The sequence below is a fragment of the Brachyhypopomus gauderio genome, chromosome 14 (genome assembly GCF_052324685.1).
Source record: "Brachyhypopomus gauderio isolate BG-103 chromosome 14, BGAUD_0.2, whole genome shotgun sequence".
NCBI lineage: Eukaryota > Metazoa > Chordata > Actinopteri > Gymnotiformes > Hypopomidae > Brachyhypopomus > Brachyhypopomus gauderio.
In genome coordinates, this window is record NC_135224.1 from 23,451,783 (window position 1) to 23,470,885 (window position 19,103).

At 42.4% G+C, this 19,103-nt stretch overlaps 1 protein-coding gene across 1 annotated transcript; it reads right to left on the minus strand.

Annotated features, from left to right (window-relative positions):
- Positions 1–2,114: 2,114 nt before the first annotated feature.
- Positions 2,115–7,591, minus strand: LOC143474611 (homeodomain-interacting protein kinase 1-like). Its single transcript, XM_076972109.1, has 11 exons — positions 7,358–7,591; positions 5,873–6,237; positions 5,084–5,207; positions 4,289–4,408; positions 4,103–4,189; positions 3,632–3,813; positions 3,071–3,284; positions 2,811–2,908; positions 2,542–2,690; positions 2,330–2,449; positions 2,115–2,140 (listed from the first exon to the last, which is right to left on the minus strand). Exons 1-11 carry the CDS (start codon positions 7,589–7,591, stop codon positions 2,115–2,117), a joined length of 1,719 nt encoding a protein of 572 aa, XP_076828224.1.
- Positions 7,592–19,103: the final 11,512 nt, after the last annotated feature.

The window sequence follows — 19,103 nt, forward strand, 5'->3', positions numbered from 1 at the left end:
AAAAGATTGAACTTGTGTTGAACTAACTTTTGAACTTGTTCAACAGAACTTTGAACGTGACACTGAACAGAACTCGTGTCATTTTAACCAGTCCTACTCTCAGCTGGTGTGGCGTATCTGTTTTCTTCATAGATCTGTAGCAGTGAGCCCTCACTGTTATCTCGTTAGCCTTACTTTTGCCTGATACTTCCATCAGAAATACAAACATGTTTTTAAAAGGCATTTCTAGTACTAGGACAGGTCGGTTCGTTACTAAAAACAACATCACTTCATTAGACTGCCACCTCAGGCTAGCTAGCTAACTAGCGTCAGCCACTTACCTTCAAAATTGCAGAGGTAGGATGAAACGTAGAACTTGAAACCCTTTTCAAGTTTACTCTGTGGCGTTGTACTTGATGCTCTGACAATACGACGCACATCGTTGACGGTAAACTTCGGTAACTCCAACAGGCACCTTGTGAATTTCATAGACTCGGCCATAAACATCTGCACTTCCGCATACCAACCGGAAATATGGTTACATCCTTACACCAAACGAGGAAGTGGTGCGTGCACCTAGTTTCAAATGACAGTAAAATTGACCAATCATATCTTCCCTCTTAGTGGGCGGGCTTAACTGTATGATAATTTCCGCCCGCTGTGGCGACGCTAGCAGACGTGCGCGTTGTTTACAAAGAGGATCACGGAGCTGTGGACCATATTGTTGGAACCTTATTTTGCTTAAAAAGTTATCTAGTACAGATATTATTGTTTATTGCGTTTCTATAACAGTCTATAGCACCAATGACATTTGAAAATCCTAGAGAATTCAATGCGTTTTGAATTGAATGAATTTTAGCATGAAATAGTTGATTAAGATGATAGTTGATTTGGTAAGTGCTCTGGATAAGAGCATCTGTTAAAGTCGTATACATTTAACTCCAGTGCCAGCCCCCTACTGCCTGACCGGATAAACCTACACCATGATGGACATTACTACATCTTTTCCTTTTCTTTATTTTCTTTCTGTCTAAATTGTTGTTGTTGTCATGGTGACCGGTGTCGGCCAGAGGAGGATGGGTTCCCCCCCTGAGTCTTGGTTCCTCTCAAGGTTTCTTCCTCATGCAAAAAACTAGGGAGTTTTTCCTTGCCACTGTCGCCTTTGGCTTGCTCACTAGGGGCTAGGACTCGGCACTTGTAAAGCTGCTTTGTGACAACAACTGTTGTAAAAAGTGCTATATAAATAAAATTTGATTGATTGATTGAGTTGGGGAAAATGGCTTTTTCATTGTATGCGCCTTATGTTTGGAATGAGCGTCAAGCTGTCTTAAACCTAGGCTTCTTACCCTCTCTGAAATTGTGTTGTGTATAGAAGTATTGTATGTCATTGTGTATAATTGTTTTGTTCTGCAAATATTGGCCAGGACTCCCTGGGAGAAGAGTTATTGTAACTCAGTGAGATTCCTCCTGGTTGAATAAATGTTAAATAAAAATAAATATATAAAACAGATGATGCATCTGAAATAAACATAATTTAAAAACAAAATACTAAAATAGGCTAAAACAAACAAAAATGGACTAACAAACAAACAAACAAAAAAGCCCAGACACTGCAGTATTGAAATTCTGTAATAAAGTCATTTTTTTCAGGTAAGAAGAGCCTGCTGAGGGGTAGTTCAAAGTCAAAGTCTACTTTATTGTCAAATCTGTGATACGTGCGGGACATACACAGGATTGAAATTACGTTACTCTCAGACTCCATAGTGCAGCGGTAAACATTTACATAAAATTAACATTAACTAAAACAGTAAAAAAAGGAATAGTACAATAGTAACGGTAAGTACAATAGTAAAGATAAAAAATATAGCTGAGTTGTTTATATATATAATAAAATAAATAGAGGTCTCTGAAATTTACATTCAAGTAAGTGGCGTATGCAGCAGTAAGTAAACATACTGTATGTGCAAAGTGAATGTATGAGGAATCTGGTGTAATTACGATTAAAGTGAACGTATGCAATGAATTAGAAATATAATGTGCAAATGTAACAGGAGTGCAAATTGAAGAAAGAGCAGGGAGTGAGTTGATCCTCCTGACTGGTGGACTGGTGCCAGGGGGATCTGCCTCCTGAACTGTCATGAGATCACAACAGATCCTGGACCTGTAGGAGGAGCCAAGACACAAAATGGCAGTGAGATATCAATACTCCCAGCTGAACTACTCTCTGGACTACACCTGGTTGCAGCATGTGGATAAGACAACAGAGCGAAGATAAGATTTTCTATGGGGCAGTGTGAAGTGTGACGGCAGCTGCAGCGTGAGAAGGCAAACTGCTCTACAGACGCTCTACCTGGCTCAGAGAGGCTGAAACTTGGAGGACGCGGCTCTGTGTCTCTCGGCGCCGGGCAGGGCTGCTCTGGCAGAAGGCACAACCGAGGTCTTTTTGGACCATCCCGGAGGCCGCGGCGCTCTATTCTATAAGGAGATGTGAGACAGTGATCAACGACTGCGACCTGTCGACAGAGCCGGAGGGGAGGGAGAGGCAGAGCGCGTGGGACTCACCCGGTGGGATGACCATGGCCAGCGACTTGGGCAGGGTGGCGGCGTTTTCCACAAAGGTGGGCAGGCGCCTGGGGCTGAGCGGGCTGCAGGTGTCCGAGTCCCCCACGGTCACACAGCTGTTGACGTCCACCCGCTTGTTCACGCCGCAGCTAGGGAGGAGTGTTTAAATCCACAAAGTGAGCAAACAGAAGGGTGACCGTTTCAACACAGAGCAAACACAGAGCTCAGAGGCACAGGAGGCGGAGCAAAGGAGTTTGTGGGGAGGGCACCTGGTGGGCAGGATCTTGGCATTGTCCTTGCCCTCGGTGTCGCTGGAGATGGTGATCATTCTGACAGCGGGGCGGAGTGTGTCCGAGATGACGATGGGCTGAGATGGGTGCGTGGCAGAGGACACACACACAACCAACAAACAGGTCACATGTACTTAATGGCAAGACCCTTCAAACATAGCTGAAAAGCACATTTCCGGTGAGTAATTTCTTATCTGAACACCTGCAGTGTTTAATGTGAGCTGTAGGTTTGGGGATACTGGTGCAACACACGACAAGCTTGTGCTGGCAGGCCCACCTGGCTGTGTTGGTCGGGCTGGCTGCTGAAGGTGACTGGAAGGTTGGAGTTGGTGCTGGCCCCCGCCCCCAGCCCCGCCCCCAGCCACACCCCCACTGCCGAACAGGCCTCTGCTGCCGTCGAAGCCCGTGCACCTCTGCTTACAGATCTCCATGTTCTGGAAGCAAGACTTTACACTGCAAAGTGAGAGAGACAGAGAGTGAGACAGACAATGAGAGTGACACACAGAGTCAGTGAGACAGAAAGAGGTGAGTTACAGCACTGTGCTACAGCAAGTTACAATAAGATGGCGTTCCTTAAAAAGAGCTCTTTGGGGTTTTCTTCCATTTGCATGCAACTTTAGTGTGCTTCCAGTTGGAATTCTTAGCTCCTTGTCTGAATACATTTAACATGAAAGAAGCAAATTATGGAGCGCCCAGCCCTGCATAATGATCGACACGCAAACCATCCTGCCCGCGTCGGAGCTGGAACACAGGCTGGACTGTGTGAGACGGAGGGACGGCCCTGTACACACTACACTCACTGTGCACTGTGAGGGTAGTGAGAGAGGTGAGCCATGGTGACGAATGGGTGTTTGAGAGTCTCCAATGGCGTGATCCGTTTCCCTGCGTCCAGCGTCAGCATCTTTTTAAGCAGGTTGATGAACTCCCACCGGTCAGCCTTCTCCACCTGAACGTCTGTGCCTTCCAGAATGGGCATGTTGACCTGCATGGGAGACGAACGGGTAGGTCATATTATGTGCCAGCAGAGGGCGGCGATGTGCATAAGACGCTGTTTCAGCAGCAACATTGCCGTGTCTTCCTCTGCATTTCACAGGCGCTGTTGTGACTTACATACACTTCTTATTATGACAGCACGAACCCTCGAACCCTTGAACTCAAAACCAAGACCTTGCTCTACATGCTCCACCAGCAGCTGGTGCGCTTTGTTCTTCATTTGCATGTCACAGCAGTGATGCTAAGCGTGCAATAAGGTGTACAAGAGCACAAATAACCTGCTTCATGTCATCGAGACGGTCGAAAATGTATCTCCTGGTCTCTTGGGACTTGACGCCAAGCTCCACCTCATGCTCTAAAGGCGTCTGGGGAACATAGAAGGAGAAAAAACGTTCAGGTGTACTGTCAGGTGCCATTACAGATCTCTTATGAACCGAACACATGGCACAAGAAGGATGGGGGACCTTGAGTCTCCACAGATGGTAGCTGGAGCCAGAGCCCCTGTGGAAGAAGCATCTGGTCTTGGTTCCCGCACTCAGGAGGTTCTCTGCTGGAAGGCCCTGCGTCTGGGAGATGTACCGGATCTGCGGCGACAGCGTACAGGAGGGATGATTTTATGGTATGATGGGATGACTATTTTATGTTCATATATTGATCCTGAAGACGAGCTAGCAAAGACAACTACTCTATCCATACCCTACATGTCCCTACAGCCACAAAGCCACCATGGGTCTGCACCTCTAACACAGTAAGGGCTTCGCTTTCCTAAAACACCTTGCACCAGTCAACCCTGTTGTACTGGGAGCTTCACCTGGACCCATCTTAGAATTCCACTGTCATGCAAACCTGAGATTTTTTTCCCACTGCAAGACAGTATTTCTAGCACTACTGTAAAGAGCTCTTATTAGATTACCAATTATAGCCAGCAAACACATCTCAGGCCTAAAGGGCCCACAGATCACACTCTCAACACATTTGAGTTAATTGTTTTGTTGGTTCCCCAAAAATCATTCATAGTCTCTTCCTTGCCAGTCATTACAGAACAGCTAGCAAGCTGCATAAATAGAATAAAGGTGGCCATCACTGTTAGCAACTCCACTCTTCTCCCAAACAAGATTTACATCTTTATTACACAGCGAGGAAGTTCTGGAAAGGAGGTGGGAAAGCAGACTCTAAATCAGCACTGTTCTTCGATGCTTCGTGAATAAAGACAGAAGCGTGAGAAAGGCGAGGTTCGGGTCCGAGGCCCGTGGGCTGACCTGATCGTATTCAGATGCTCCAGGATACAGGGGACAGCCCAGGAAGAGCTCGGCGATGACACAGCCCAGGGACCACATATCGATGGCCTCGCAGAACGGGAGACCCAGGATGATCTCGGGCGATCTGGACCAAAAAGACAAAAACGTCCATCATGACGTTTAGCATGATACTGTGGTTTGTGGTGATTCAAAGGTACTCACTTTAACACAGAGTGATGAATTAATGTGTGAAAATGTAAAAGCTTAAAAAGTATTTTTTTTACTACCTGAAATATTCTTTTGGTAGCACAATACTGGCCTGTGCATTACCCATCTACTACTGTAGTGTAACCTGACACTGACACTACACTGACACACTGACACTACATACTGATGTGCTGTTCTCCACTACGTAAATACAGAACAACACTGCCATGGTGTAACTACAATGGAGCAGTGCAGGTACCCTGTACTGATATTACCAAAGCCTGAAGCATAAAACCAACCAAAAAAATATTTTTATGTGTGCTGAGAGCATCTTAACTTCTCAGGCACTGAAAATATTAAGATATTCTTTGGTGTTTGGATAAATGACAACACTTACATGATCCAGTTAAAAATACATCACTTATAAATCAAATGGCAATCAAACGCGTTGCAGTTCATTGTAATGCTTATCACAATCTTAATGTGCAGCCGTGTCACCATAGCCATCCACAACGGGCAGTTCACCTCTCAAGCACACTCGAGCGGAAGCGATTCCCGCAACCATGCATCTGTTTCCAATATGCCTTAGGCCGTGCCACTCACCGGTAGTATCTGGTCTGCAGGTAGGAGGAGCACACGGCCTTGGAGACGTGGGTGGCGGAGCCGAAGTCGATGACCTTGACCCGGTACGGCTGCCTGACGGGGTCCACCAGCATGATGTTGTCAGGCTTGAGGTCGGTGTGGATCAGGCCCAGACTCTTCAGCTTCAGGAGCGCCATGGCCAACTGCTGCACTATGGGCCGGATGCACTTCAGCGGCAGCGGGCTGTGCTTGACGAAGTCCTGCAAGCTCTGCCCCAGCATCTCAAACACCAGGCATAAGTGGTTCCTGTGCTGGAAGCACTCGTACGAGCGAACAATGTTGAACTCGTCTACGTTCTCCTTGTTGAGACGGCTCAGGATGCTCATCTGAGCAGATGGGGGAAGATGGGACAGGCGTTAAGTTATGTGGGCACAGCATTCAAGGGCTAATATGCTACGTAACTTCAATAGCATCAGCCCAGTTACTGCATGGCTCCCTTCAGACATTTACTTTTGCTATATTTGGCAGATGCTCTTTTCCAGAGGGAAATGACCCCTGATCAGTGGCGGCTGGTGCACAAATAATTGAGGGGGGTGTAAACAAATTAAAAACAAATAAAGCAGTCTTATTGCCCTTTATTTATTTGAACATGAATTTTGCCCTAACGTTCTTCAAGTGAATGCTTTGTGAGAAGATTATTTTGTAAAGATAAAACTGAATTTTCTCTCATTTTGTATGAGCTGCTGCTCCAGCCTGCTGATATTCAACATGAACCGATTTACGTTGGAGGTTCGCGCGAGGTGGGCGGAGTCTCGCCCTACGATCACTCGCGAAAATGTATAAACCAGCTTTAACGAACCGCAGCTGACTGACACTACCAACAAGAGTGGGTGTGTCCAACAAGAGTGGGTGTGTCTGAAACCGACCAATTAAACTGCAGCCTCAGATCAGTGCTTGGCAAAAGTTTATGCCTCTCCATGCACTCTCATTAGACCGGTGCCCCGCACACAGGAAGTGTGCACAATGTAAGCAATTAAATACAATTATGTGTTTACACTTTTAATAAATTCAAACATGGCAATTAGACACACAGTGTCACTAAATAATTTCCTCACTATCGCAGTTTATAATGAACTCATTTTAATATCGGAACAATATTAAGGGGGCGGCGCCCCAGTGCCCCATATTGACCAGCCGCCACTGCCCCTGATTACAAATTGCAGTGTTAGCCAATATCAGCCTATTACATCTTATTAGAGCAGGAACAAAGCAACATCAGGGCTACAATTGTGTAACGCGGGAGTACAGGTAGGTACTTGACGTGTGAAAAGAGAAACAATATAAGCCGTGAGAGCACAGTAAAACAATAAACAAAACTTCAGACAGCTGAAACGGATCATTGCTGATTACGTCCCGCAACTCCTGGTGGTAGAGGGAGTGGCAGCCGAGCCAGCCCTGACACATTGATTCTCAAAACCTCTTTTAAATCTACCATAATTTCCCCACCTCGATCAGGCCCTGGCGGGCATAGGCAGGGTGATTTTTCAGGATCTTGATGGCGACAGATTGACTGGTGCCGCGCTTCCAGCACTTGGCCACCTGGCCAAAAGTCCCGCGGCCAAGGAACTCCAGCACCTCGTATCTGTTGGAGGCAGAGCAGAGGACCTCGTGCTGCACTAGACGATAGTCGTCCATGCTGAGGAAACTGCTGCTTGTAGCCATGGAGTCAAAGTACGCCATGGACCAGGTGGTAGAGATTTAACCAATCTGAATATCTTATTTAGTTATCTGGGTTAACTAACCTCAGAACAAACTCTTTGAATAAAAAGCAGAAGAAAACTACACGGAATTCATTCGTAGTCGACCGTAAATGTTGTTCTGTTTGCACATCACTATGACAACGCGTAATGTAAACTAGCGGTTTCCATGGAAGCTCAATTCGAATTCTACGATTGTGACGTGGTAACAGGCACCACAACGCGCTACGCAGCGCTGCTTTATTAGCATATAAGATCAAATATAAGGTCGATTAATTTCAAAACAATACATAAACCAACAGCACTGTTTTAAATGTGCGTGTTTGGGTAGCCAGCTACAGTTTTGCTTTTTCTCTAATTCGCTCGCTAGCTATTACCTAACCACCCCCCCCCCCAAACGATCACGTTGGCGTATTAATATGTAGTTAAGATATATGCTCGTTTGGGTAGGATTTAATCCAGTAGCTCTACCTTACCTAACAAACTAGCAATATTTTATTTAATGGTAGTTTATTTTCAAAGCACACAATCTTAACGTCTTAATGCACTCTCGAGTTTACCGCTGGAATTACAAGAGGTTGATACATTTCTTATGTATTTGTAACTTATATATTTGTAACGTTATATAAGCGAACCATTCAGTCAAATAGCTATTTGTTGCGAAACGAAACACAGTTCATTTCAAGCATCTTCAAATGCTTTAGCCAATATCCAACACTTTTTTTTAATCTGAAAAAGCAACATTAAAATGAAAGTATTTCCAAGTATTTCAAGCAGTCGTACGAACCCTAAAATTGGGTCTGTCCACTACAAACTCCTTTATGCTTTTAATTCTTCAGCCGAACGCTTGGTGAAGGGGGTTGTATAGAAGGATAAACTGATAGCACATGTACATCTCAGAGACTCTGCTGGATGTAACACAGTTCGTCTGGAATACGTATTTAAGAGCGCGTGCTCATCGCCAACACGTCTCTGATAGTCTGTGGTGGATCGTGAAAGACCTCCAGCAGCTGCATTACAGACCTACCTGGCTGCGTCATGATCGCGCCTGCGTCTCGGAGACGCTTATGAGATCTCTCCTAGACTATTTAATACGGCGTTTATTCATCTGCAGCCACACTTCCGATATCTCACGACGAAAAAAAATATCCAGTTTATTTACCCCAGATCCACATATATGATTCAATACGTTACTAGTTCGCTAGCTCTGGCGCCATCCACCAGCGATATAACACTGAATCTGTGTCCATTTTACGTTCGCCACCCCCCCCTCCCCCGCTCAACAAAATACACTCGCCACCGGCTCCAGGTTAAAATCTCACTCCAAGCGAACGTCAAAAGTTGGCAACCCTGTGAATGTGGCATTTAAAATCAAACCAGATTGAATTACACTTAAAGCTAGATTTTACATTCTTCTTCCTCCCTAAGTTAAAGCTACGAAATACACAAGCAGCGCGATCGTATGAGCCACTAAGAAGCCTAAAGACTCAAACAGAAATATACACTGGAAAATTATGCTATATTATTTTATGTAATTAATTAATATTATTAATATTATTAGCACAAAACAAAATTAAGTGAAAGGGATTTTCATTTAACATGTTTATTTAACAGAAAATCAACAATATGCAACAAACGTGTAACTAACAAATTAAAGATGAGCGTCTTGCTGGTGCCAGGTGGAGGTAGTCTTTTAGGCATTTTTCAGCCTCTGCTTTCATAGGAGCGGGTAGCGCTGGGTTCTTCACTGCGGCAGCTGTGTGTCAAAATGTAGAATATTATTACTATTCTTGTTAAAGAGGCATAAGGGCTACACATTTATCAGTTATATTACCCTGAATACATAAAGTAAACTGCATGTAAGAAATAAATCATCTAATGTATCTGTTATTAGGCTAGGCTTAAGGTATTAGGTTACAAGCATAGTAAGTAATTGGAGGAGGAGTAGTATTTTCCAAAATATACAAAGGTGTTGTTATTTACCGGTCATTTTGCCGTAAAACTTTAAAAACCACATGACCTATAAGAGTCCGTAAATGCTATGCGCTTCATGCTAAAGCTAAAAATGTAAGATGTAAGTCGTTCTAATATACTCACCAATAACAAGCTGTCCACAGGCTGTCTGTTTTAATCCTCGCTTGTGTCCCCTGCCACACCAGTTAAGGCTTTTTGCCAGGTTTGGGGTGAAGACCTTGCTGGAGATCCACCATATCGTTCTCTTTATTGTGTGGCCTCCACTTAGTGACAGCATGTTGGTCTGAAATAAAGCACAATAAGAATAGAAATGGATAAACAGCAATCTCACTGCACCAACTGCACCTTCATAACATATGTCCTAGGAAATGTACATTCTGTTTTGCATTTTGTAATCAGGGTTCTTATTTAAAATCAGTTAATATCTTATTCATTGTATTGACTTAAAGTAAGTGATTAGAACGTTTTTGACTAATAATATAAAACTGTATACAGTCTTGGCTAAAATATTTGCACTTCTTTTTAGAAAATATTTAGATGCAATATTGACAGATTGGTGAACCTCTACCCATCTCTGGAGAGAAAGATAGATAGATAGATAGATAGAGAGAGAGAGATAGATAGATAGATAGAGAGAGAGATAGAGATAGATAGTCAAGTCAAATTTATTTATATAGCGCATTTTACAAAACATGTTGTCACAAAGCAGCTTTACAATCATATGGGTCCAGATCCCTAATGAGCAAGCCAAAGGCAACAGTGGCGAGGAAAAACATGATGGTGGAGATTAGGAAGAAACCTCGGGAGGACCAAGACTCAAAAGAGAACCCATCCTCCACTGGGCGGCCCTTTAGCACAAGTCCATATTTGTGGAGATAGAGAGTTGGTGGTAGCTAGATTTGATTTACAGTTTTTCTCAGTCGATTTGGTACATTTCTTTCATCATGATTTTCAAAACAGTTGCAAAGCACATAATTCACTCAAAATTCTTTGTTTTTGCTTCAAAAGCAAATATTTAGGTCAGTCAATTTGTCAGTGCCATCAGAGTATCTAGTCTGTGTGCCATTAACTATGAACAAGGCAGTCAAAATAATTATGTTGTCATGTTGTCAGTGCAACTATAAGTCAAAGTCAAATTTATTTATATAACGCTTTTCACAACACATGTTGTCACAAAGCAGCTTTACAGGATTTACATGGTTAACAATACTATGGGTCCATATCCCTAATGAGCAAGCCAAAGGCGACAGTGGTGAGGAAAAACTCCCTATGATGGTGGGGAATAGGAAGAAACCTCGGGAGGACCAAGACTCAAAAGGGAACCCATCCATTGGGCGGCCCGTTACAGTCACAAGTCACAGTCAGTGCAGACTGTAAGTACATTCTGATGGAAACTAGCTAAGCTTTTGATTTCAAGAATGCTGCACATGCTGTGGTATATCAAATGAAACAATACATTTTACACACAAAATACAAAGTTACACAGAACACAAAGTTACACATGACTGTATTTGGGAGACTGATAGAAAGTAATTGGGCTGGAATCAATTTTGTACAGCAATATTGTTTGACTGTATTGTTTGCACTGCAATTTGTTGACAAAAACAAATCTGATTGAAATTCAGAAAAGACAGACAGCTGACTGGAAAAACTGCAAAATTAGAAGAAACTTATTCTACACATTCAAAACAACCTGAGCACATACAGCCTCCAGAGAATATACACATTTCTGAATTTACATACATTTTCTCTATGAAATGTTTGAACAATTGAACACAGACACAGTTGTTCTTCCAATATTCAGCTGCACCCAGTGACCAGCTTCAGCCATTGTAAAACCATGACTTACATGTACAACATGGTCCACAATTGTTGCCCTTATTTCACTGTTTTGTCCCCTCAGCCTTACACCACACAGTCTTACTCCTCTTCTTGGCTGTTCACCCTGCACATGGCCTTGTGTTTCCATTATGAGACTTTGTGATACTGCAGTGTTTAGCCTCTATAAATGTTTGCCAATTACAGTAAAGGTTCATGAGACGCACCTCTGACCTGTAGTTGAGACCATTGGTTGATCTAAACCTTCACAAATTCCCTTTTTTACTGTATCTGAATGTTCACCTGCGAAAAATTTAATCAAGTTAGGAAAAAATTACCAAAATGTAACGACAAAAAAAAGAAGTAAAATGATGCCTTAGAGATTATGACGACATGTTCAGCACTTTTGCATCTAATGACCCAGGCGTTGGGTCTAAATGTTTTGGAGAGTAAGACAATTCAACAGACAATACGTACAACACATTTTGATAAACATGACATAAGCAATAATGTATTTGTTCTGTTCCGGACACTTGCAGCGGGATTTGTTCGTTTGTTTAATCCCAGTTGGTGAACATTTTAATTCTCTTTTGCGCCACAAGGGGGCAGCCTTGCTACATTTGTGCTCCTGTTTTTGTTTAAATCGCGCCATCTAACGGTTAGTGGCTATAAGCAGCAAGGAGATTAGGAAACAGCCATTCGAGCACAAAAAATCCAACTAGAGATAGAAGGGCACCAAATTACCTAGGTGACTACGTAACTGAAGACGAGGATAGTGATGGAATGCATATCACAGTAGACTACTGCTGTAGAGCAGTGTGTGGCATTCCACAGACTAATGATGAAGCAATGCAATCAGACAATTCAAAAGAATGGAGAAAAGCAATGGATGAAGAAATCCAATCTCTAAATGAGACAAAACCTTCACCCCGACAACACTAGCAGTGGGCAAGAAACCCGTGGGGGGTAGGTGGGTTTACGCAATCAAGTCTGGTGTAGATGGGAATGACCAATACAAGGCTCGATTTACCGCTAAGGGCTACAGCCAGAAAATGGGAGTAGACTATGGGGAAACGTTTTCACCAACAGCAGACCTAACGAGTATAAGAGTTGTGTTACAAAAGGCAGTACAGGAACATTTACTGGTCCACCAGATGGATGTGAAAACGGCGTTCTTACACGCCCCCATCGACTATGAGGTCTACATAAATACACCAGAGGGTTATCAAGAAAAAGAGGGTGTAATATATAAGCTGGAGAAATCACTTTATGGACTCAAACAGTCTGGACGAAATTGGAATAGGGTTTTACATAATTGTTTAACAGAAAATGGATTCACACAAAACCAAGCTGACCATTGTGTATATTCTCAAGAGTCAAAAGAAGGGAAAGTGATCATAATTGTATGGTTCTATGATCTAATCATCGCTGCAAGGGATGGAAATTAATTGAAAAGAGTGAAAGGGATGCTTGCACAGCAATTCAAGATGAAGGATTTGGGGCAACTCAAGCATTTTCTTGGTATACATTTTGATTTTTCTGGTGGGTGTATTAAGATGTCACAAGAAAAGTACACGAACAAAACTCTACAGCGTTTTAACATGTCAGAATGTAGGGTAAGAGAAACTCCTTGTGAGCAAAAGCTTGAATACAGTGATGATGCAGTTAAAATGACAGACATCAGAGAGAGAGATGTACAGAGAGGCCGTGGGCAGTCTGATATACCTGACAACCTGCACTAGGCCTGATCTGAGTTTTGTGGTGAGCAGGCTGTCACAGTACCTAGCTGAGCCTACACAGGAGCAATGGGTCACTGTGAAACATGTCCTGCGATACCTTAAAGGTACATCAAACAAAGGTTTAACCTTTAGGAGAAACAACACTGAGAATCTTGGTATACAAGCCTACAGCGATGCAGACTGGGCGGCTGATACCAGTGATCGCCGCAGTACAACAGGATACTGTGTGAGCCTAAGTGAGAACAGCGCACTTATTTCATGGAAGACGAAGAAGCAACCTACTGTTGCACTTTCCACATGCGAAGCAGAGTATATGGCACTTGCTTCTACTGTTCAAGAGTGTCTTTACCTAGAACAATTACTGGGGAATATGGAAAGTTACAAATACACACAAACAATAATACATGAGGACAATCAGGGGACAATGGCATATGTGCACGCTGTTAAGTGACGTAATTTCTGCTAAAAGTTTAGGATGGTTGTTGACATCCGGTAGCCATTGAAAGCGTACACTGTGCTAGCTATTCACCTCACCAGTCTTGTAACGAGCATATTTACCGTTATTTACTTGGAAGTTTCCTTCATCTCCTGTCCGTTTACGTGTCCTAAACATGACAGTTAAACAAAAAAAAGTATCGTTTCAACAACGTACAGACAGCAGGTCCAACCACCACTGCTGTGTACCATTGTGCACAGCATCGACAAGGTGTAATTCCTACCTGAGCTTCCACACCTTTCCAAAGGACTCAGAACTGCAGAAACAATGGGTGGTTAAGATCAGGAGAGATCATTTTATTATCACGAGTACTTCCCGTGTGTGTTTGCGATATTTTATCGCTGCTCGAACCTCCCAATCCTACTGGACGACGACGACTGCGACCTGGAGCTTTTCCTGTGCTATTTCAATGGAATAACTATACTATTCCAACTCCACGACCTGGAGTATGGGAAAGAACAGAGCGTCCACCCAACACTGATCTAACAGAGATGCAGACTGACCATGATGATGATGACCCCTTACCGTGTCATGAACATGACTACTGCGTCAGTAATGAGCCTGCTGCTCTTGATCTCTCCCTCAATGAAAATGAAGAGCTACGCGAGGAGATACCAAGGCTCCGAAAACAAATCGAAGACTTAACTGTCAGCAGCAAGTTCTGTTTGGAGCGGTTTTCTGCCTCTGATGATGACATACGATTCTTTACCAGGTAAATAAAAAATATGGCAGGACACAGTACACGGATGGGCCTTCTCTGGTGTCTGAAATACATTGTGAATGAATTAGCCATTATATAACTTTATATATAACTTTTATATTCCACAGATTTGCAAGCCATGCCCACCTCATGGGCTTTTGGAAGCAAATAGAGCCAGCCACCCACATCATACGGGTTACAAGAGGACAGACTGTTGAGAAGACTGATCAGGTCCCTCACTCTGCCAGTGCAACGGTAAATGTTTTCGTCTTGTCCATACAAAGCATGTTATGTCATCATTTTCAAATTAATCTTTACATCAAAAGAAGTTTTGATAGTCATAATGTAATATGACAATAGGATAATGTATTTTTTCCCCAGGTTCTTCAACCAATTGATGAGTTTTTTCTCTTCATGAACTACCTGTCATTGGGACTGATGCAAAAGGATTTGGCCCACAGATTTAGAATACATCGGTCAACTGTTAGTCGTATTATTAACACCTGGGCCAACTTCCTTTATACTGTATTGGGAGCTGTTTCTATTTGGTTAGATGTGGACACTGTGAAAACTCACCTCCCAGATGTGTTTCAGGACTACGCTGACACTCAAATAATTTTAGATTGCACAGAACTGAGATGTCAAACTCCAAATTCCCTTCTCCTCCAGAGTGAAGTGTTTTCCACTTATAAATCACACTGTATATTCAAAGGGTTGATTGGGATAGCCCCTCATGGCGCAGTGACCTTTGTGTCTTCTCTTTATCAAGGTGCTATCAGTGATAAAGAGATCTTAAAGCAGTCTGGCATTGTGGCCCTCCTAGACCCATCTATGGCCATCATGGTGGACAAGGGTTTCCTTGTTGAAGACTGCGTTCCATGCAAAGTCCACATACCCACGTTTCTGTCAAAGAGAGCTCAACTGTCTAGGTCAGAGATCAGAACGTCACAGTCCATTGCAAGACTGAGAGTCCATGTTGAGCGTGTGATTCGCAGAGTCAAAGAACATAAAATATTCAGCACAGTGATCCCCCTTTCAATCACAGGGAGCATAAACCAAATTTTTTACTGTTGCCTGTCTTTTGGTGAATTATCAAAATGGCCCCTTGGTAAAAGCCTGGGCAAACAATGGCTAATCTCAATCCAGAATTAGACAGATGATGTAATGTGAATGATGGTGATTTATTATTATTTTATATTTTCTCCAACCTTAAAATGATCCCTTTAAGGTCAGGGGTCGGCAAGCCGCGGCTCCAGAGCCGCATGCAGCTAAGCTTTTGAATAGAATTAATGAGTATTTAATTAACGTATATTATTTTTGAGACTTAAAAAATGTTCGGGTGGAATTTCACAAATGTCCAGTATTTAGTTTCGGTTCGCTTGAGTGACATTGTCATCGTCACTGAAATAAATTTCCAATTATTTTGCTTTTGTGGCTCCGAGTCAAAAAGCTTGCCGACCCCTGCTTTAGGTCATGCTAGTCTGTAAATATTGGCTGCAATGTTAAGGTACAGTGCAATATGATAAATAGTATAAAATGCTTTCACTTTTATATGTAAAATTGACAACACAATACAACATTATGTATTTCTTAACTTTTACTGTATTTGTAAAAATGAAATGAATACAATAGTAATACAATTGACAGAATAATTTGAAATTGTTTTAATTGTTCATGAGTTCATTATGATTTTCTATTGCTTGGGCATAGAGAGGTATTTTGGCATGTAAGTGTTAAAGAAAAACATGTCACACCTCCTTTTCACCTCTTCTAATACACTGCTATCTCTGTAAACTCGCTGCACAAAAATATCATCATGGGCACAGATAACTAAATCACACCACTGCATACCAGTAATCAATAACTGGCCCTGGATTTGCCAATAATAACAATGGCTCTCCTTCAATCTGTGTAGGCCTTGTGCCACTTTGAGGAATTTGCAGTCTACATAGCTTTGTGCATTTGGGCACTTAATTTCAACAAGCCCAAATGATGGACGCTCAAGTGGGTCAAGTTCAAGTTTTTCAGAACCGCATAGTCCTTTAAGGCCCCCGTTTCCATTTCAAGTCCCCTCTTCATGTGTGCTGTTTGTCGTGTCCCTCGGATTATCCTTTCTGCCAGGCTTTTTGCAGAATGCAGAGATGTTCATTGTGCAGATGAGTGGAAGAGAATCTGCTTTCATTCCAGCGTAGACTGGTCCAGGATTGAGGGTGGCCCGGTGTGGGAACTCACCGCTGTAGCCCTTGAAAAGTGTACTAAAAGAAGAGTGAATAACATTTATTTTTACACATTGTAATCTGTTCACCAGCACAACTGATTGTGAATCACATATCACATGTTATCTGAAGTACAACGAGGCTAAATTAAATTTTGAAGAGAACAGGGTCTTATCAGATGATCAAAAGCATTTATTTTTTTACCACACACTGTAATCTGCCTATTAAATTTGGTACTACATACCTAACTCCACTGGCTGTAGTAGCACCTGGTTTTGGCTTTAGGACAACCATGGCATCCACGGGTCCAGGTTTCACCCACTATTAATTTAAAAGATGGTGTTAGTAAAGTGACTGTGATACATTAACTAACATTAAATAATGAAATAAGACAAACCATTGTTGGTGGTTTATGCCACTTCTGTTCTGTCTGTGTGCATGAAAGGACAGGAGGCACGACAGACATGCCAGATTCAGAATAATGAGCAGTCTGGAAAAGCAATGCAACCAAGTGGTTGCAGATTCCGCAACCAGCAACACAAGAGCAGTTGCTGTTAATGAGCACAACTGGCATTGAATCACGTAATGTCATCCGAAATACACAAGAGGCAAAATGTAATATCTTGAAAAGAAGACTTCAGCAATGTCAATAGGCGCAATTTCTGTCCCATCATGTTGTTAGTGGTGAATGTCACTTGTCTATTGTCTCATGTAACGTTTGTGCTGTTTTGCATCACTCTTAAAACACTTGGCTATACTGTCGTTCTATTCTACAGTGTTGTGCATGGTTCAATCTACTAGTTCACTGAGCAACTATAAACTATAAAATATATTTTAGATTTAAACTTCATTTTCACTCCAGATGAAATGCTTACACATAGGAGTGAAACAGGCCTACTTATATTTATATTATTTTGTTGTTTCCACCACCAACAACAGAACAGTGCAGGTTTTACTTCAACTGCTTCTTGAAGAGTGTTATCAGAATATGTTAATATGGTATAAGTGTTGAAGCCATATGTTAATAAAGAAGATAAAAGATTTGAAAGACAGATTGACAGATTTGAGAAAATGCAGTTTGAAGAATAGCTGAGGTGAACTATATTCTGCTTTTGAGTCATAGAAGTAGATAACAATAGCTCGAACTGTAAAATAAACTCCCATTTGTTTACTATAGGCAAAACAGACTGCTAATGATTCCCACTCAGCTACTCTGCATTTGGCTACCATTGTAAGCTTTGAAAACCAATGCCTATGGCTATCACAGCTTACGTGAAGTAAGAGCAAGGATAAAAGATTGAACTTGTGTTGAACTAACTTTTGAACTTGTTCAACAGAACTTTGAACGTGACACTGAACAGAACTCGTGTCATTTTAACCAGTCCTACTCTCAGCTGGTGTGGCGTATCTGTTTTCTTCATAGATCTGTAGCAGTGAGCCCTCACTGTTATCTCGTTAGCCTTACTTTTGCCTGATACTTCCATCAGAAATACAAACATGTTTTTAAAAGGCATTTCTAGTACTAGGACAGGTCGGTTCGTTACTAAAAACAACATCACTTCATTAGACTGCCACCTCAGGCTAGCTAGCTAACTAGCGTCAGCCACTTACCTTCAAAATTGCAGAGGTAGGATGAAACGTAGAACTTGAAACCCTTTTCAAGTTTACTCTGTGGCGTTGTACTTGATGCTCTGACAATACGACGCACATCGTTGACGGTAAACTTCGGGAACTCCAACAGGCACCTTGTGAATTTCATAGACTCGGCCATAAACATCTGCACTTCCGCATACCAACCGGAAATATGGTTACATCCTTACACCAAACGAGGAAGTGGTGCGTGCACCTAGTTTCAAATGACAGTAAAATTGACCAATCATATCTTCCCTCTTAGTGGGCGGGCTTAACTGTATGATAATTTCCGCCCGCTGTGGCGACGCTAGCAGACGTGCGCGTTGTTTACAAAGAGGATCACGGAGCTGTGGACCATATTGTTGGAACCTTATTTTGCTTAAAAAGTTATCTAGTACAGATATTATTGTTTATTGCGTTTCTATAACAGTCTATAGCACCAATGACATTTGAAAATCCTAGAGAATTCAATGCGTTTTGAATTGAATGAATTTTAGCATGAAATAGTTGATTAAGATGATAGTTGATTTGGTAAGTGCTCTGGATAAGAGCATCTGTTAAAGTCGTATACATTTAACTCCAGTGCCAGCCCCCTACTGCCTGACCGGATAAACCTACACCATGATGGACATTACTACATCTTTTCCTTTTCTTTATTTTCTTTCTGTCTAAATTGTTGTTGTTGTCATGGTGACCGGTGTCGGCCAGAGGAGGATGGGTTCCCCCCCTGAGTCTTGGTTCCTCTCAAGGTTTCTTCCTCATGCAAAAAACTAGGGAGTTTTTCCTTGCCACTGTCGCCTTTGGCTTGCTCACTGGGGGCTAGGACTCGGCACTTGTAAAGCTGCTTTGTGACAACAACTGTTGTAAAAAGTGCTATATAAATAAAATTTGATTGATTGATTGAGTTGGGGAAAATGGCT

Excerpts from the sequence above, each read along its gene's own strand:
- LOC143474611 (XM_076972109.1), bottom strand. The coding sequence starts at position 7,591 with ATGGCGTACTTTGACTCCATGGCTACAAGCAGCAGTTTCCTCAGCATG. Across the intron at positions 4,409-5,083 it reads GAGCATCTGAATACGATCAG|ATCCGGTACATCTCCCAGAC; the intron begins GTCAGCCCACGG and ends CTGTCGCCGCAG. Across the intron at positions 2,450-2,541 it reads GGCCATGGTCATCCCACCGG|AGCGCCGCGGCCTCCGGGAT; the intron begins GTGAGTCCCACG and ends CTTATAGAATAG.